The sequence below is a fragment of the Oratosquilla oratoria genome, chromosome 22, assembly GCF_046742065.1.
Source record: "Oratosquilla oratoria isolate Oo_2021 chromosome 22, ASM4674206v1, whole genome shotgun sequence".
Taxonomy (NCBI): Eukaryota; Metazoa; Arthropoda; class Malacostraca; order Stomatopoda; family Squillidae; genus Oratosquilla; species Oratosquilla oratoria.
In genome coordinates, this window is record NC_134798.1 from 11795668 (window position 1) to 11816222 (window position 20555).

Below are 20555 nucleotides of genomic sequence, written 5' to 3' on the forward strand. Positions count from 1 at the left end.
GGCAAATCAAGTACAGAAGAAAAGGTTGTTGTTGTTGTTGTCGTTCCCTAGACTGTCTGTCCGAGCAGTCCCGTCTCCCCAAGGAAGGCCACAGCCGAAACTGGGTTTTCCCACAAATCCTTTATAGAGTGTATGTTGTGTTGTTTGCGTGCATGATTGTGTATAATGCAGTCTTCCATTATGTGTTGTATGGTATGGGGTGAAGTGTTACATCCTGGGCAGCTGTTCACAACACGGTCGTCCAGCCTCTTCTGGTAGCTTAGAAGTGCTGGGTGGTGACCGCATCGCAGTCTGGCCAAGTGGACTCTGTCCTTTCGTGGGAGAGAGGATTCAGAAGGGTGGATATCAGGGGGTCTGGCATGCAGCAGTGTGTTGTCTTTCAGTGTGTTAATGGAGCGGTGAGTGATATGATTATGAATATGTTTCCGGAGGCTGGTGTTTGGTGGTTGTGGAGGAAGAGAAGAGAGTATCTGTGCGTAATAAAGGTCTTTGGGTGTAGTTTTAATGTTTCTTGGTGTGTGTGGGTGTTCTGCTATGTAGTGTAGCGCGTGTGATGTGTTTGTGGTGGCTGCAGCAAGTGTTTGTGTGCCTCTCATGTCGAGGTGGTCCTTGACTTTGAGGACTTTTGTTTCATGGTGTAAATGGTCTGTAGGTGATGTATTTGTGCAGCCTGTAATTGTTTTTAGGGCTTTGTTTTGTATGATTTGAAGGGTGTTGTGGTGTGTCTCACTGAGATTAGGAGCCCATGCAGGACTCGCATAATTCATCACTGAGCGTATGCATTGTTTGTATATTGTTATATTAGTTTCTTTGTTTTGTCCAAATGTTGTTCCTGTGATTGACTTAAGTGCGTTAAGTCTAGGTGTGCATTTGTTTTTTATGTTTGTGATGTGTTGTTTGAAAGACATGGATGTATCGTATGTTACACCAAGAATTTTGGGTGTGTTTGTGTGTGGTATTAGAGTGTTGTTGATGTAGAGATGAGGTATGTATTTGTGTTCTTTTGTCCAGTTGGTGAGAAGTGTTGCTGTAGATTTGGTTGGAGCTATTTTGAGTCTGTTTGTGATGAACCATGTGTTGAGTGTGTCAAGGTAAGGCTGGATTATTTCTGCAGCTTTGTCTGTGTTACGATGTGTGCATGTGATTGTTATGTCGTCTGCGTAGGAAGAGATTTGTATTTCTGAGGTGTCTGGCGTGGGTAAGTCATGCATGTATAGATTAAATAATGTGGGGGATAGAACTGAGCCCTGTGGTACTCCGTTCTTAATGTTTCTGATGTGCGATGATTGGCCATTATATGACACATGAGCATTCCTGCCTGCCAGATAATTGGCCAGCCATCTTTTGGTGTTATTGTGCATGTCTGTGTTATATATTTTATTTGTTAGGTTGTGGCGGGGGATAGCATCAAAAGCTTTACTAATGTCCAATGTTATAAGAAGTGTTCTATGGTGGGGCCTATCTGAATTGATGCCATCTAAAATTCTTTGGGTGAGGTTTGTCAGAAGAGTGTTTGTGGAGTGTAGTGGCCTAAAACCGTGTTGTGAGTCAGCAAGGGGAATATATGGTGTGACAAGTTTAAGTATTAGGCGTTCAATGTTACGTTTTTTCTGCACTGAGGGGTCATTTTCCGGCGATCACCCCTCTTCTTCTACTTTTAGCCGGAGATGTAGAGAGCAATCCTGGGCCCACCACAAAATACACATGCCCAACATGCTCTAAACCCATTACTTCGAGCAGACAGAAGAAAAGGTAAAAGGTGCAGATGGAGAGATGATAATGGAAGAGAAGGCAGTAAGGAGAAGATGGGCAGAATATCTTAGGGAGTTGTTGTTGTTGTTGTTGTCGTTCCCTAGACTGTCTGTCCGAGCAGTCCCATCTCCCCAAGGAATGCCATAGACGAAACTGGGTTTTCCCACAAATCCTTTATAGAGCGTATGTTGTGTTGTTTGCATGCATGATTGTGTATAATGCAGTCTTTCATTATGTGTTGTATGGTATGGGGTGAAGTGTTACATCCTGGGCAGCTGTTCACAATGCGGTCATCCAGCCTCTTAGGGAGTTGGTAAATGTGAAGGAGGATAGGGAGGGAAAGATAGCTGCAGTGGGAAATGCTAAGAAAATGAGAGTGATGAGTGAGGAAAATGGAAGAGAAATAAGGAAGGATGAAGTCAAGGCAGTTGTTAAGATGATGAAAGCAGATAAGGCACCTGGTCTGGATGGATGCCATGCAGAATGTCTAAAAAAAAGGAGGTACAGTGATGATGGACTGGTTGGTGAGGTTATTTAATGTTTGCTGGAGAGAGGGTAGAGTGCCGGAGGACTGGAGGAGTGCCTGTATAGTTCCTCTTTACAAGGGGAAAGGGGACAAGTGTGAATGTAGTAGTTTCAGAGGGATTAGCTTATTAAGTGTAGTAGGGAAGGCTTATGGGAGGATCTTGATTGAGAGGATTAGGAGAGGAACAGAGGGAGAAATTGGTGAAGAACAGTGTGGTTTTAGGACGGGTAGAGGTTGTGTAGATCAGATCTTTGTGGTACGACAGATATGTGAGAAAGCTATAGGTAAGGGGAAGGATGTTTTTTGGGCTTTTATGGATCTGGAAAAGGCTTACGACAGGGTAGACAGAAAGGCACTGTGGGAGGTTATGCAGATATATGGGATAGGAGGAAAGCTTCTAGGAGCTGTCAAGAGTTTTTATGAAAGTAGTAGAGCTTGTGTCAGGATTAGAAATGGAGAGAGCGAGTGGTTCGAGGTAAAGGTGGGACTTCGTCAAGGATGCGTTATGTCGCCCTGGCTGTTCAACTTATACATGGATGGGGTAGTGCAAGAGGTAAATGCAAGGGTAGTGGGTCAGGGATTGGAGATGGTTAAAGAAAATAGAGAAAAGTGGGAGGTGAGCCAGCTGTTGTTTTGCTGACGACACTGCGCTTGTGGCAGGATTGGAGGAGGGATTGAGGAAGTTGGTGACAAAGTTTGGGAGTATGTGATAGAAGAAAGCTAAAGATAAATGTGGGTAAAAGTAAGGTGATGAGATGTACAAGGGGTGAAAGTGGCAGTAGACTGGAAGTGAGCATTAAGGGAGAGCGACTGGAGGAAGTGGATAGTTTTAGATACTTGGGTGGAAATGTGGCAGGGAAAGGTGGAGTGAAGGTGGAGGTAGAATGTCGATTGAGAGAAGCGAGTAAATGCCTTGGTGGATTAAAGAGTGCAATGAGGAATAGACATTTGGGAATGGATGCTAAGAGGAGACTATATGAAGGAGTGATTGTGCCAAGAGCACTGTATGGGACAGAAACATGGAACATAAGAGAGGAAGAGAGAAGGAGTTTGAATGTGTTTGAGATGAGGTGTCTGAGAAGTATGATGGGGGTTACTAGGCTAGATAGAGTGAGAAATGAGGAGGTGAGGAGGAGACCAGGGGTGGAAAGGGAGCTGGGAGATAGGATTGATGAAAGAGTATTAGGATGGTTTTGACACATGGAAAGAATGAGTGAAGAAAGACTAGTAAAAGAGGTATGGAAGGCAAATGTGGAGGGAGTAAACATGAGGGGATGTCCTAGGATGAGATGGATGGATGGGGTGAACGGGGCTTTGGGGAAGAAGGGAATGTCTGTTGAGGAAGGATGGGAGAGGACAGAAGACAGAGGTGAATGGAGAATGGTTGTATATGGATGATGTGATGTATGAGGTGGAATGGGCAGGGGGATGGGGGGTGAGGTAGTATGTGTGAGCAAAATTTGACGAAGCCCGAAGGGATTTCTCCCCATCATCTCCTTTTATGCAATGGGAGGACGGAGAGGGGGGGTCGCTAATTTAATGAAGTGGCCTTGCTGTGAATGTGCTGTGTCTTGCGACACTGCTTCTGACCCAGGGCAGTGGACAAGGTGCAGGGATGACCCATCATCCAGGAGGTGCTAAGATGGGAGGGGGTTGGAGGGGTGTGGAGTGTATTCGGTGATGGAATGGGTGGGAGTGATTTTATGCCTTTTCCTTTTTGGCTACCTCCCTTGTAAGGGGGAAAAAGCCTTGGTATATGTATGTATGTATGCAAGCAGAAACTAACTTGTTATGATAGCATGTATCATACTGGCATCACAAGTAATGCTTAGTAAATGTAAAAGAAGAAATGCCATCCTTATTGACCATTGTACAGAGTTCCTTCATCTAAACTGGTACTACTATTGCCTTCAATGTTATGCTTCACAGTAGCATTATCTTCTGACTTTTGAGTACATACTTCATTGAAAGAAGGATTGATGAGGAAGTTGGTGCCTTATTGAAATTTGAAAGTGGTCTTGTTGCTGAGATGAAGGTTGTAAGATAGGCTATGTATGTATCTATCTATCCATCAGAAAGCTTCTTCCCCTTATTAGGGCAGTAACCAGGTAAAATTGGGGGGTTACAAAAACGTTCGGAAAATGGTATAGGGAGAACACAAGAGATAGGTATGTTAAGAACAGTTGTGAATAGAATATAAATTGATGCAGGATGAATTGATTTCTCCTCATTTTCTCTGTTTATGCATGAGAGAATAAGGAGAGAGGGTTGCTATTTAAGTGAAGCAGCTGGTTATGTCTTGCTTCACTGCCTCTAATTTGGGCAGTGGGCAGAGGACACAAGAAACTTAGTTTAAAGGGAAAAGGATGACAGATGAGAGTGGGTGGGTGTATGCCTTGGCTAGCTACCACCCTGTTTAGGAAGAAGGGTATGTAGATAGGTAGAATGGTACATTGGTTGTCAGCCAAAGCACCCAAGCTGGAGGGTATTTACCACTTTTACAACATTTACTAGTCATGGGTTCATCTTGAAGTGTGGAAGTGGGGAGACAGAATACTGCCACTGAGTGTTCCCACTTGATTTGTAAAAGACAACAAAAGTAGGACAGGGATAAGGCTAGGCCACCTACTCTCTGTAGCCCCAAAGGAGACATTCCTAAAAAAAACAAAGGCATAAGAAGGTCTACAAGGAGTTTTCCAGCTAAAACCCAAAGGTTTGGGTCTTTTAATGTGTGTGGGTGTGGTACAGTTGTGAGTAAAATGGAAAAGATAGACAGTATGTTTGTGAGAAGAAAGATGGATATGTTGGTATTGAGTGAAACAAGTTGAAGGGAGTGGCAAGTTTGAGTTTGGGAGTGTAGTTGGGAGGGTGTCAGGAGTGATGAGAGGACGAGGGAGAGAAGGGGTGGCTATACTAGTAAGTGATGAGATAGGTAAATGTGTGGTGGAATGGGAAGTTTCTTCAAGATTAATGTTGATGAAGGTGAAACTGGGAAGGGAGATGTAAGTGCATATGGGCCTAGTAGTAAGAAGAGTGTAGAGGAAAGGGAGGGTTTTTGGATAGATTGAGGAGGAGGTATTAAGGAAGTTAGTGATGGAGTTTGATAAGGTGTGCAAAAGAAGGAAGTTGAAGATAAATGTAGATAAATGTAAGGTGATGAGATGTACAAGGGGAAAGGATGGCAGCAAATTGGAAGTAATCATTAGGGAGAGAGACTGGAGGAAGTAGATAGCTTTAAATACTTTGGTGTGAATAAGGAGGGTGAGTGGAGGTGGAGGTAGAATGTAAATTGAGAGAAGCAAGTAAATGCCTTGGTGGATTAAAAAGTGTAATGAGAAATAGACATTTGGGAATGGATGCTAAGAGGAGATTGTACAAAGGAGTGATTGTGCCAAGAGCACTGTATGGTGCAGAAACATGGAGCATAAGAGAGGAAGAGAGAAAGAGTTTAGATATGTTTGAGAAGAAATGTCTGAGAAGCTTGATAAGGGTTATTAGGCTGGATAGAGTGAGAAACAAGGTGAGGAGGGGAGCTGGGGTGGGAAAGGAGTTGGGAGATAGGGCTGATGAAAGAATATTTGGATAGTTTGGACACATGGAAAGAATGAGTGAAGAAAGATTATTGAAAGAAATGTGGAAGGCAGAGGTGGAAAGAGTGAACATGAGGGGCCGACTAAGGATGAGATGGATGGATGGGGGTAAAAGAGGTGTTGGGAAAGAGAGGAATGTCTGTTGAGGAAGGACAGGAGAAGACAGAAGATAGGAGTGGAGAATGGCGTATGGATGATGCTGTGATGTATGGAAGGGAGTGGGTGGGGGATGGGGGGTTAGGGAGTATGTGTGAATGATATTTTGACAGCCTGAAGGGATTTCTCCCCTTCTCTTTTTCTGCATGAGGGGACACAGAGGAGGGTTGCTGATTAAATGAAGTGACCTTGCTATGGATGTGCTGTTTTGCTACATTGCTTTTGACCCAGGGCAGTGGGCAAGATGCGGGGATGACCCTTTGTCCAGGGGGAGTCAATAAAAAAGAGAGGGAGGGATGGTGAATAGGAGTGGAGTGCATGGGGGTGAAGTGTGTGGGAATGGAATTATGACTTTGACTTTGCTACCTCCTTTGCAAGGGGGAAAAACCCATGTTATATGTATGTATGTATGTGTACTCTTTTTGGTGGTTGTATCTGTGGCAGTTTGAACCTTTGGCCAGGGTTATTTTCTGATGGTATTGTTTACTGTCTGGGGTATTGACTGCATGTTATTGTGGCAAAGTAGCATGCAGTTGATACTTTAGGGTCTATATGGGGTGCCCCTATTGACCAGAGCCACACATCATTTTGTCTGTGATAGAGGAAAACTCTGTTCATAGAGAAACGATGACACTTTTATATTATGACTATCCCTCCGTTATGCTGTCTCCAACCCCTTGTTAGTCCTGTACCATTTCTCTGAATATTCATTTCCTTTTTTTTGCCTACCCTGTGGTGGGGGAAGAGTATGCTACCACCAAGTCTTTCCACTTGAGTTGTAAAAGGCAACAAAAAACGGGATGGGGGATGGGATTAGGAGTCCTGCTAACTGTAGCCCCAAAAGGGGACATTCCTGAAAAGAAGTAAAGACATAAGAGGGTCTGGAAGTTTTCCAACCAGTACCATAAGGTTTGGGTCTTTTAATGTGCATGGATGTGGTACAGATGAGAGTAAAAGGGAAGAAATAGGCAGTATGTTTGTGAGAAGAAAGATGGATGTGCTGGCTTTGAGTAAAACTAAAATGAAAGGAAAGGGCAACTGTGAGTTTGGGAGTGTAGCTGGGAGGTACTCAGGAGTGAAGAGGGGATGAGGGAGAGAAGGGGTGGATATACTAGTAAGTGAAGAGATAAATAAGTGGGTAGTGGAGTGGAAGGAGGTTTCATCAAGGTTGATGTGGATGAAGGTGAAGCTGGGAAGGGAGATGTGGGTTTTTGTAAGTGCGTATGGGCCTGGTAGTGAGAAGAGCATAGAGGAAAGGGAGGCATTTTGGGTAGATATAAATGAGTGCATAGAGGGATTAGAGAGAAATGTCAATGTAGTTGTATTGGGAGACCTAAATGCTAGGGTAGGAAATGAACCAATAGACGGAGTGATTGGGAAGTATGGAGTTTCAGGTAAAAGTCGTAGTGGAGAATTGATGGTGGAGATGTGCCTTGAAAGAGAATTGATGATAGCAAATACAGTGTTTAAGAAGAAACTCAAGCATAAGTATACATGGGAGAGGGTGGTGAACGGAAAGGTGGCAGATAAAGTGTTAACCCCTTCCATACGGTGCCGCACACGTAGGCGTCATGGGGAGCGAGTGTATTCGCGAGGCTGCCATATCGGCGTCTTGATTATATTTATTGTAGTCACCCCTCCATAATGACATTCTTTCTAATTCTTTTGTAATCGCATTTTCTATGGTTATCAAAATTCACGGGTGAAGAGAGAACGATCGATATAAGCGGTGACTATATTTTATGATGCGAGTATTATTACGACACGTCGTACGGCTGGCATTGGCTGCTGCCACCGAGATCTAAGTCCATGACGCCTACGTGTGCGGCACCGTATGGAAGGGGTTAATGGACTATATAGTGGTAACCAGGAGTATAGTAGGAAGAGTTAAGGATGTACATGTTCTAAGGGGAGAGAGTGGGGGAATATCAGATCATTATCTGGTGGAAGGTAAATTGAGAGTGGAGAATAGGTGGAGAAAGATGAAAAGGGCAGAAGGTAGGGAGGTACTTAGAGTGAACTGAGAGAGGAAGAGAGAAGGAGTTTGAATGTGAGATGAAATGTCTGAGAAGTATGATAGGGGTTACTAGGGTAGATAGAGTGAGAAATGAGGAGGTGAGGGGGAGAACAGGGGTGGGGAGGGAGATGGGAGATAGGGTTGATGAAAGAGTATTAGGATGCTTTGGACACATGGAAAGAATGAGTGAAGAAAGATTAGTAAAACAAGTGTGGAAGGCAAAGGTGGAAGGAGTGAATATGAGGGGGCATCCTAGGATGAGATGGATGGATGGGGTGAAAGGGGCATTACAAAAGAGAGGAATGTCTGTGGAGGAAGGATGGGAGAGGACAGAAGATAGGGGTGAATGGAGAGGGGTTGTGTATAGATGATGCTGTGATGCATGAGGGGGAGTGGGTGGGGGATAGGGGGTGAGGAAGTATGTACGAGAAAAAATTTGACGCAGCCTGAAGGGATTTCTTCCCGTCATCTCCTTTTCTGCATGGGGGGACAGAGAGGGGGTGTCAGCGAATTTATGAAGTGGCCTTGCTGTGGATGTGCTGTGTCTTGCGACACTGCTTCTGACCCAGGGCAGTGGACAGGATGCAGGGATGACCCGTCATCCTGGAGGTGCCAATATAGGAGGGAGGGTGGAGGGGAGTGGAATATATAGGAAATAGAATGGGTGGGAGTGGTTTCTATGCCTTTTTCTTTTTGGCTACCCCCCATGTAGGGGAAAAATTCTTTGGTATATGCTTGTATGTATGGTATTGTTTCAGTGCTGGATGGTGTCCTGTAATGTCATATTTTTGTAATGGAAAAAGCAGCTGCATTCCATTCATTTCTTGATTTATCACAGAAAGGGCAGTTGCTGAGATCAGTAGAAGTTGCGTGTGATGAAAGTGCAGACTCCAGTGTCCGTCTTGCAGCCTGGGCACAGTTAGCTTTTCTCCTTGAGAATCCTGACTGCCACAAACAATTCTTGAACATATGCTCCATGGCTTACCTCTTGCAATCACTCACCCACATGCTCCAGGTAGGACTCGGGTATCAAAGGTAATCTTGTTTTTCATTTTGCTCATGTTTTATAATTTCACTATCTCCTTAAGGTATGAATTAATAAGTATTGGCTGATAACTGGTGAATGACATTTCTATATGGATTTCAAATATATTTTCTCTAGTCAGAACAAACACAAATATCAATGCCACAGCAGAGCTCAGCCTAGCTCAAAGAAGCATTGTAGGGGTTATGAGGATAGATAGAGTGAGAAGTAAGGAGGTGAGGCTGAGAGCAGTGGTGAGAAAAGAGCTGGTAGATAAGGTTGATCTAATACTAGGATAGTATGGGCATATGGGAAGAATGAAAGAAGGCGACTAGCAGAAAGTGTGGAAGGCAGAAGTGGATGGATTTATTTGAGAGGAATACTAAAAATGGAATAGATTTATGGCCTGAAGGGATTCTTCTTGTCTACTATGTATTCCCATGAGTGTATGATGTGGGATGGTCACCATATATTGAATCAGTGGGGTAAACCAACCTCAACTTTTGGGCCCTGCTGTTGAGGTGTTATGTCTTGCTGCATTGTTTCTGGGCGAATATCAGCATATACTCGTATCTTAAGTGAATATTAAAATCAACAACCCTTCCAATTTCAACACTTTGGAGATGAAGAATCACCTTGTACCCACTACATTGGTTGGGTCAAAAGCAGTGCAACTTGGCACAACTCTTTCTCAGCATAGACTGACAGTAGATGTTTTATTAAATGGGATCCCTCCTTATACACTCAAAATGAATAATAAAGTAGAAGAGAAGAACATTCTTTTGGGCTGCACTATCACTTCATTCACTCACAAAATCAAATTGCGCATGATGCAGCCACCACACAGAAGACATAGCACCTCATTCTACAATGATGGTTACTTGGAAATCATAGGTATCTTACAAGAGAGATTTGGGGCAAAGGACTGACTAATTGACTGACTTCCTTGTATGAAGGACTTTCCACTTGCATCTAAAGATTATTTTACCCTGTTCATCCATCTCATTCTCAGTTACATTGTCTTTGTTAGTCTTTCCTCATTCATTCTTTCCATATGCCCAAACGATCTCAGCCTTCTGATTTAACTTATCCAATAGCTTCCTTCCCTCCTCAGTCCTCTATCTCATCTTCACATTCCTCACTCTGTACATTCCTAAACTACCTATCATGTGTCTGAAACACTTGATCTCAAACATAGTCTCTCCTTCTCTGCTTCCCTTATATTTCTAGTCTCTGCTTCATAGGTTGCTGTGGGTGCAATCACTCCATACAACCTTCATTTTGCATTTGTTCCCAGATACATGTTTCTCATAACACATTTCATTCCATACAGACAGACATGTACTTCCTTTACCCTCTAGCTTAACAAACTGAACTAGAACTGTGACTGAGACAAAGCAGAATGACAGCTTCATTTCAGGCAAAAACTGTAAATTCCTAAGACCTGATAATGAAAACAAACAACAAATTAAGCATATTAAGATCTGTAACAACACTAGTTTTGGCCAGCAGGACAACTAATCACAGTATACATACATGTCATAAGAACCACACATGAGTGTGGGTCCACAGCATGGTTCTCAATAATCAAGAAAACAAAAACACTAAGAACAGCAAATGAAAACAATAAGCATACTATTCTATGGAAGAACTCTCAAACCCACCCATCCTTACCACCACGTTAGACAAGCACAGCCATTGGTTTCAAACACCAACAGTACCTCAGAACATGTCCATATCTATCTATATACCAAAGTCTTCTTCCCCCATATACAGTCAGGGCAGATCATATTGCATACTTGGGAAATATATGCGGAAGATTTTGATATATGGGAAAAATATCAGGTGACTGACCAGGCCAATCCTCTATGTAGTCTACCTCACGATCACTGAGCCACTTTTTGTCCACCCTTGAGTGTTGCAAGGGGTGCCATCCTGCTGAAGTATCTCGCACCCAGTTTTTGCAAAACACTCCTAAATTCTCCTGCAGAAGGGTAATGTAGTGCTCAGAGTTGACAGTCTGGCCCTTGGGGAGTATTACAAGGTTCCCCAAACCACCATGGCCAAGGGCACCCCACACCATAAGATAGGATGGGTGCTTAATGCTCATCACCATCAAGTGTGGGTCACATGCTGATGTGGTAAGAGACTTCCACACCTTTGTTCCCTTGTTCTCACTTATACAAAAGGTCGCTTCGTCGGTCCAAAGGACCTTACACCACTGAACCCCTCCACTCTCCATTTTGTTAGTAGTTGGGACACAGTATACTCAGTCATACCTGTTGCCTTGGCTATTTCTTGATTATTCTGTCCCACTTTTTGTAACAGATTGGTTACAAAAGAGGACGAGGGAGTCATATGAGACGTACAAAGAAAAGAAAAGAGAAGTAAAGCAAAAGGTAAAGGTTGCAAAGAGGAGAGCAGATGTGAAATGGGGTAAGAGTATGACAGAAAATTTTGAAAGTAATAAAAAGATGTTTTGGAAAGAAATTAAGAGAGGAAGAGGAGGCAAATCAAGTAGGGAAGAAAAGGTAAAAGGTGCAGATGGAGAGATGATAATGGAAGAGAAGGCAGTAAGGGGAAGATGGGCAGAATATTTTAGGGAGTTGCTAAATGTGAAGGAGGATAGGGAAGGAAAGATAGCTGCAGTGGGAAATGCGAAGAAAATGAGTGATGAGAATGGAGGAGAAATAAGGAAGGATGAGGTGAAGGCAGTTGTTAAGATGATGAAAGCAGGTAAGGCACCTGGTCTGGATGGATGCCATGCAGAATGTCTGAAAAAGGGAGGTACAGTGATGGTGGACTGGTTGGTGAGGTTATTTAATGTTTGCTGGAGAGAGGGTAGAGTACCGGAGGACTGGAGAAGTGCCTGTATAGTTCCTTTTTACAAGGGAAAAGGGGACAAGTGTGAATGTAGTAGTTTCAGAGGGATTAGCTTGTTAAGTGTAGTAGGGAAGGCTTATGGGAGGATCTTGATTGAGAGGATTAGGAGAGGAACAGAAGGAGTAATTGGTGAGGAACAGTGTGAATTTAGGACAGGTAGAGGTTGTGTAGATCAGATCTTTGTGGTAAGACAGATATGTGAGAAAGCTATAGGAAAGGGGAAGGATGTTTTTTGGGCTTTTATGGATCTGGAAAAGGCTTATGATAGGGTAGACAGAAAGGCACTGTGGGAGGTTATGCAGATATATGGGATAGGAGGAAAGCTTTTGGTAGCTGTCAAGAGTATTTATGAGAGCAGTAGAGCTTGTGTCAGGATTAGAAATGGAGAGAGTGAGTGGTTTGAAGTAAAGGTGGGACTTCGTCAAGGATGCGTTATGTCGCCCTGGCTGTTCAACTTATACATGGATGGGGTGGAGCAAGAGGTGAATGCTAGGGTAGTGGGTCAGGGATTGGAGATGGTTAAAGAAAATGGAGAAAAGTGGGAGGTGAGCCAGCTGTTGTTTGCGGACGACACTGCGCTTGTGGCAGGGTCAGAGGAGGGATTGAGGAAGTTGGTGGCAGAGTTTGGGAGAGTATGTGATAGAAGAAAGCTAAAGATAAATGTGGGTAAAAGTAAGGTGATGAGATGTACAAGGGGTGAAAGTGGCAGTAGACTGGAAGTGAACATTAAGGGAGAGCGACTGGAGGAAGTGGATAGTTTTAGATACTTGGGTGCAAGTGTAGCAGGAAAAGGTGGAGTGAAGGTGGAGGTAGAATGAAGATTGAGAGAAGCGAGTAAATGCCTTGGAGGATTAAAGAGTGTAAAGAGGAATAGACATTTAGGAATGGATGCGAAGAGGAGACTGTATGAAGGAGTGATTGTGCTAACAGCACTGTATGGGGCAGAAACATGGAACATAAGAGAAGAAGAGAGAAGGAGTTTGAATGTGTTTGAGATGAGGTGTCTGAGAAGTATGGTGGGGGTTACTAGGCTAGATAGAGTGAGAAATGAGGAGGAGAACAGGGGTGAAAAAGGAGCTTGGAGATAGGGTTGATGAAAGAATATTAGGATGGTTTGGACACATGGAAAGAATGAGTGAAGAAAGACTAGTAAAAGAGGTATGGAAGGCAGATGTGGAGGGAGTGAACATGAGGGGACATCCTAGGATGAGGTGGATGGATGGGGTGAAGGGGGCTTTGGGGAAGAGGGGAATGTCTGTTGAGGAAGGAAGGGAGAGGACGGAAGACAGAGGTGAGTGGAGAATGGTTGTATATGGATGATGTTGTGATTGCATGAGGAGGAATGGGTGGGGGGTGGGGGGTGAGGTAGTATGTGTGAGTAAATTTTGACGCAGCCCGAAGGGATTTCTCCCCGTCCTCTCCTTATATGCAAGGGGGGTCGCCGATTAAATGAAGTGGCCTTGCTGTGGATGTACTGTGTCTTGCGACACTGCTTCTGACCCAGGGCGGTGGGCAAGGTGCAGGGATGACCCGTCATCCAGGAGGTGCTCAGATGAGAGGGAGGGTGGGAGGGGTGTGGAGTGTATTTAGGGATGAAATGGGTGGGAGTGTTTTTATGCCTTTCCCTTTTTGGCTACCTCCCTTGAAAGGGGGAAAAAGCCTTGGTATATGTATGTATGTATGTACTTTATGTAGTTCAATCACTTTCACAATGTTATCACATGCTGTGTGATTTGCAGGTATTATGGAAAGGGCATGGCGCACCCCAAAAGTCAGTGAACACCATGAGGACAGTCACACACTGACTTGCTTTGTCTCATGTGGCTATTGCTTGGGTGGATGGCTGAAGGTCGCCAGTTAGTCACTTTCTCCTGCACAGTTTTTGTGAATGAGATATCACATGGATCCTAAAAATGCAGACTGTTATGCATACTCAAAAAGTTTGCAATATGGTCTGTGATAACTGTAAGGAAAGTAGCCAAGTCAAGGCATGTACCCACTCCCATCCATTCCACTCCCATATGTCCATATAAAATCATATAAATATTCATTTGAAACAAATGCTCCAAGACTGACTCCAAACTCCATAATCCACCTGACTCCTGCAGACATCAATGCAGCCATGAAGCCCCTTCTGTGACAAAAAATTACAATCTCAGATTACATTAGGTGCAACACCATACAGAAGATAAACACCTCATCCTTCACTGCCCTACTGTCTCCCTATCCAGACAACGAAATATCTTCATTAAGGGACTGGGCCGATCTGTTGGTCATTACAGGTTATCTGAGAGTTGTGGGTTTCCTTCAAGAGAGACTTGGAACAACAGAAGACTATTCTATAATTCACCTCCACATCCATTTCTTCATTCACTACAAGGTACATACATACATATACCAAGGCTTTTTCCCCCTTACAAGGGAGGTAGCCAAAAAGGAAAAGGTATAAAATCATTCCCACCCATTCCATACCTGAATACACTCCACACCCCTCCACCCTCCCTCTCATCTTAGCACCTCCTGGATGACAGGTCATCCCTGCACCTTGTCCACTGCCCTGGGTCAGAAGCAGTGTCGCAAGACACAGCACATCCACAGCAAGGCCGCTTCATTAAATCGGCGACCCCCCTTCTCCGTCCCCCCATGCATAAAGGAGAAGACAGGGAGAAATCCCTTCGGGCTGCGTCAAAATTTGCTCACACATACTACCTCACACCCCATCCCCCTGCCCATTCCACCTCATGCATCACAACATCATCCATATACAACCATTCTCCATTCACCCCTATCTTCTGTCCTCTCCTGTCCTTCCTCAACAGACATTCCCCTCTTCCCCAAAGCCCCCTTCACCCCATCCATCCACCTCATCCTAGGACGTCCCTTCATGTTCACTCCCTCCACATCTGCCTTCCATACCTCTTTTACTAGTCTTTCTTCACTCATTCTTTCCATGTGTCCAAACCATCCCAATACTCTTTCATCAGCCCTATCTCCCAACCCCCTTTCCACCCCTGTTCTCCTCCTCACCTCCTCATTTCTCACTCTATCTAGCCTAGTAACCCCCATCATACTTCTCAGACACCTCATCTCAAACACATTCAAACTCCTTCTCTCTTCCTCTCTTTTATGTTCCATGTTTCTGCCCCATATAGTGCTGTTGGCACAATCACTCCTTCATATAGTCTCCTCTTAGCATCCACAACGTGCAATCTCAAATATTTAAAACTATTTCCTCACATCCCTCACCCTTTACACACACATTCAACCTGCCACCATTATCATTTCTTGTACATGTCATCACTTAAATTTTTTAAATGTAACATATTTGTCCAACAGGTTGATGGCAGTTATCGAGGCTACACAGTTGCTTACCTGCCAGCCTGCTTAGAGATTCTTCATCTGCTGGCAATCCATTCTTCTTCCATATGCCAGATTCTGAAACGAGACTGTCTGACACTGTGTCTCTTACTGAGAGGTATATTTTATGTCTTATTAGATTGATATAACAATTATGCTGAGTAGGAGAAACCTATTGAAGGCAGTCAGAAGTTTTGACATGCTCACTGGCCAAACAGGTTAGAGGGTCACAATTTGCAGCAGAAGTCAAGGTGACAGCAGTACCCTGCTGCCGGCAAGTTGGACCAAAAACATGGTGAAGATTAGGTTGTGTTTTACATTGAGTTTGGAAATGTTTAGACAAACGAAGTTTATTTTGTTTGCTTTAATCTCTCCATATAGACTGATCTACATACATATACCAAGGCTTTTTCCCCCTTACAAGGGAGGTAGCCAAAAAGGAAAAGGCATAAGATAATTCCCACCTATTCCATCCCTGAATACATTCCACACCCCTCCACCCTCCCTCTTATCTTAGCACCTCCCGGATGACGGGTCATCCCTGCACCTTGTCCACTGCCCTTGGTCAGAAGCAGTGTCACAAGACAGCACAACCACAGCAAGGCCGCTTCATTAAATTGGCGACCCCCCCCTCTCCGTCCCCCTTGCATAAAAGGAGAAGACGGGGAGAAATCCTTTCGGGCTGCATCAAATTTTGCTCACACATACTACCTCACCCCCTATCCCCCCGCCCATTCCACCTCATGCATCACAACATCATCCATATACAACCATTCTCCATTCACCCCTGTCTTCTGTCCTCTCCCATCCTTCCTCAACAGACATTTCCCTCTTCCCCAAAGCCCCCTTCACCCCATCCATCCACCTCATCCTAGGATGTCCCCTCATGTTCACTCCCTCCACATCTGCCTTCCATACCTCTTTTACTAGTCTTTCTTCACTCATTCTTTCCATGTGTCCAAACCATCCTAATACTCTTTCATCAACCCTATCTCCCAACTCCCTTTCCACCCCTGTTCTCCTCCTCACCTCCTCATTTCTCACTCTGTCTAGCCTAGTAATCCCCATCATACTTCTCAGACACCTCATCTCAAACACATTCAAACTCCTTCTCTCTTCTTCTCTTATGTTCCATGTTTCTGCCCCATACAGTGCTATTGGCACAATCACTCCTTCATACAGTCTTCTTTTAGCATCCATTCCCAAATGTCTATTCCTCATTACACTCTATAATCCACCAAGGCATTTACTCGCTTCTCTCAATCTACATTCTACCTCTACCTTCACTCCACCTTTTCCTGCCACATTTGCACCCAAGTATCTAAAACTGTCCGCTTCCTCCAGTCGCTCTCCCTTAATGCTCACTTCCAGTCTACTGCCACTTTCACCCCTTGTACATCTCATCACCTTACTTTTACCCACATTTATCTTTAGCTTTCTTCTATCACATACTCTCCCAAACTCTGTCACCAACTTCCTCAATCCCTCCTCCAATCCTGCCTCAAGCGCAGTGTTGTCCGCAAACAACAGCTGGCTCACCTCCCACTTTTCTCCATTTTCTTTAACCATCTCCAATCCCTGACCCACTACCCTTGCATTTACCTCTCGCACTACCCCATCCATGTATAAGTTGAACAGCCAGGGCGACATAACGCATCCTTGACGAAGTCCCACCTTTACCTCGAACCACTCACTCTCTCCATTTCTAATCCTGACACAAGCTCTACTACTCTCATAAAAACTTTTGACAGCTCCTAGCAGCTTTCCTCCTATCCCATATATCTGCATAACCTCCCACAGTGCCTTTCTGTCTACCCTATCATAAGCCTTTTCCAGATCCATAAAAGCCCAAAAAACATCCTTCCCCTTTCCTATAGCTTTCTCACATATCTGTCTTACCACAAAGATCTGATCTACACAACCTCTACCCGTCCTAAATTCACACTGTTCCTCACCAATTACTCCTTCTGTTCCTCTCCTAATCCTCTCAATCAAGATCCTCCCATAAGCCTTCCCAACTACACTTAACAAGCTAATCCCTCTGAAACTACTACATTCACACTTGTCCCCTTTTCCCTTGTAAAGTGGAACTATACAGGCACTCCTCAGTCCTCCGGCACTCTACCCTCTCTCCAGCAAACATTAAATAACCTCACCAGCCAGTCCACCATCACTGTACCTCCTTTTTTCAGACATTCTGCATGGCATCCATCCAGCCCAGGTGCCTTACCTGCTTTCATCATCTTAACAACTGCCTTCACCTCATCCTTCCTTATTTCTCCTCCATTTTCCTCACTCATCACAGTCATTTTCTTAGGATTTCCCAGTGCAACTATCTTTCCCTCCCTATCCTCCTTCACATTTACCAACTCCCTAAAATACTCTGCCCATCTTCCCCTTACTGCCTTCTCTTCCATTATCATCTCTCCATCTGCACCTTTTACCTTTTCTTGTCTACTTGATTTGCCTCCTCTTCCTCTCTTAATTTCTTTCCAAAACATCTTTTTATTACTTTCAAAATTTTCTGTCATACTCTTACCCCACTTCATCTCTTTGCCTCCTTTACCTTTTGCTTCATTTCACTTTTCTTTTCTTTGTACCTCTCATATGACTCCCTCTTCCTATTTTGTAACCAATCCTCACTCATCACAGTCATTTTCTTAGGATTTCCCAGTGCAACTATCTTTCCCTCCCTATCCTCCTTCACATTTACCAACTCCCTAAAATACTCTGCCCATCTTCCCCTTACTGCCTTCTCTTCCATTATCATCTCTCCATCTGCACCTTTTACCTTTTCTTGTCTACTTGATTTGCCTCCTCTTCCTCTCTTAATTTCTTTCCAAAACATCTTTTTATTACTTTCAAAATTTTCTGTCATACTCTTACCCCACTTCATCTCTTTGCCTCCTTTACCTTTTGCTTTATTTCACTTTTCTTTTCTTTGTACCTCTCATATGACTCCCTCTTCCTATTTTGTAACCAATCTGTGAAAGCTCGCTTCTTCTCTTCTACAACCTTCTTTGTTTCCTCATCCCACCATTCACTACCCTTTCTTCTATTTCCTCCTGTCCTTCTTGTTCCACACACCATCCTTGCACACTTTGTGACTCCCTCCTTGAACCATCCCCATTCCTCCTCCACACCTAGCTCTACTCTATCCTTCACACCCTCCCACTTCTCCTTCAGCTTCTTCTTGTACTCCTTCTCCTTTTCCTTTTCATTTAAAGAGTTCACTCTAAGCACCTCCCTACCTTTTGTCCCTTTCCTCTTTCTCCATCTATCCTCCACTCTCAACTTACCTTCCACCAAAAAATGATGTGATATTCCTCCACCCTCTCCCCTTAGCATGTGTACATCTTTAACTCTTCCTATCATAATCCTATTTACCACTACATAATCCATCAACGCTCTATCTACCACCCTTCCCTCCACCACCCTCTCCCATGTGTACTTATGCTTGACTTTCTTCCGAAACACTGTATTTGCTATCATCAACTCTCTAGATCTCTGAATATTCCATGAGGAAAACACTGGTGGTTACCAATGGTGCTGTTTACATACACATGGTGGCTGTTGCCAAATCAAGAACTATGTACAATTTATTCTCTACTATTAGAAGTTGTGAGGCTGGTCATGGGGTGTAGACATGCCTGACAGAGCTCCCATTTTGACAATGTTTTTGAGGTGGAGAAATTCCTGTGAACTAGTGAGAAGATGGTCAAACGAGTGGTGACTGCACCACAGACTTTTTTTTTTTACAAAGTGTTGCAGTGATCAAGCAAAGTCTAAATTAAATACAAATCAGTAATACTACGTGGCAGTGCCGGCAGTGCCAGGGCCAAAATTGTATTGTGAAAAGTATAAAAATCGGTCGGTTGGCCAGCCCCCACCCCCAGGTCATGTAGGCAAGTCTGGGTGAAAGTAGTCTTATTTAGGTCTCACTTGGTGGGGTACAGTGTTCCGATAAATCAGTGAAAATTGAAAAATATCAAAGTAATATAGTGGTAAAAAATGACAGAGTGCAAGAAATGTCAAACATAAAAGTGCAAATTAGAAGAAAAGGTGACCAAGTGAAGACCCAGACAAGACACAGCCAAGAAGAGTGACCGTGTCCTCTCTCCTCCCTTAACCTAAAGCCTCCTCTCTTCCTCCCCCCCTCCCACTTGGCCCTTCCCCATTTCCTCCTCACCTTGGTCAGTCACCCTTCCTCCCCTCCTCCCCTTTTTCTTCTCAAACATGCCAGAACAGCCTTGTAAGGACCAATTGGTCTGTTGCTGTTCGTCTGGCCTTGTAACTCTCCCCTTCTTTCTCTCCCTCTCCCCCCTCTCTCTCCCCTTCTCTCTCTCACTCTCCTCCCTCTCATGGCTGCTTCAAACAGTAGGATGGCGATTGGTTGTGTTTCTGCAAGCAGCACTGAAGAGAATCTCTATTCTATGTAGTAGAATTGTAACCTTAGAGAGTGTTATAGAGGGCCTTAAAGAGGAGAATTGAGTTCTTTGCTCGAAGGCCCAAAACACAGATGACAATCCATGTTTGGAACCAGGGTGGGAAACAGTGACAAACAAAACATGGAGAGATGGTAAAAAGCCCTCACCAGGCTTACTTGAATGCAGAAACTCTTTTCAAGCCCTCTTGGGTCTACAAGAAGAAGAAATGAAGAAGATGCAAGAGAAGAAGGGTAGGGCAGTCACTAGACCCCTGCCTATAGCTAAGATTTTGGTTGTAGGGGATAGCCAGGTGAGGCACTTAAGGGGGTACGCGACACCTGGGGGGGTGAATTTGGTCAAGATATGGCATTTTTCAAAACTGTGTTCAAAATGTTCGTATACCGTTTAGAAATAAATCCCAACAAATAATTTTCCAGCCGCGCGCAATTTAAAGGTCTTGGGTGAGGTTTAAAGGGACAGAGTTAAAGGTGCAACCCACACTAGAGAGAGGCGTGCCATTTAGGACCTTCAGGCGCATCGAATAACGCTGAAATTTGATTGAATTTACGCTCGTCCAGTGCTTCAATGGCCAGTATGATGGTGGAGGAGAAGGGAGGAAGGTGGAGAGAGAAGTTTTGCCAACTTTGAGCGAAGCTAAGCGTCAGTTACCGGCTAGCTCTGAAAGGAAAAGTGCACATGTCTCATGAGCTCTCATTGCAATCTATTACTTTAGCTAGTACATATTACTCTTTAGTACAGTCATCATGGGTAGCAAAAAGAACAAAAGAACATCCACAATGACAAAAAACAGCAGTTAAAGATG

At 44.0% G+C, this 20555-nt stretch overlaps 1 protein-coding gene across 10 annotated transcripts in view; it reads left to right on the plus strand.

The window, feature by feature from the left end:
- LOC143037431 (rotatin-like) overlaps positions 1 to 20555 on the plus strand; it is a 463326-nt gene that overhangs the window by 170689 nt on the left and 272082 nt on the right. For 9 of the 10 annotated variants that reach the window (XM_076205620.1, XM_076205622.1, XM_076205623.1 and 6 more), the window contains 2 exons: positions 8880 to 9056; positions 15285 to 15423. In XM_076205620.1, coding sequence (XP_076061735.1) covers positions 8880 to 9056; positions 15285 to 15423 — 316 coding nt within the window. The remainder of the gene's footprint in view (positions 1 to 8879; positions 9057 to 15284; positions 15424 to 20555) is intronic. The other variant, XM_076205624.1, reaches the window with a different exon arrangement.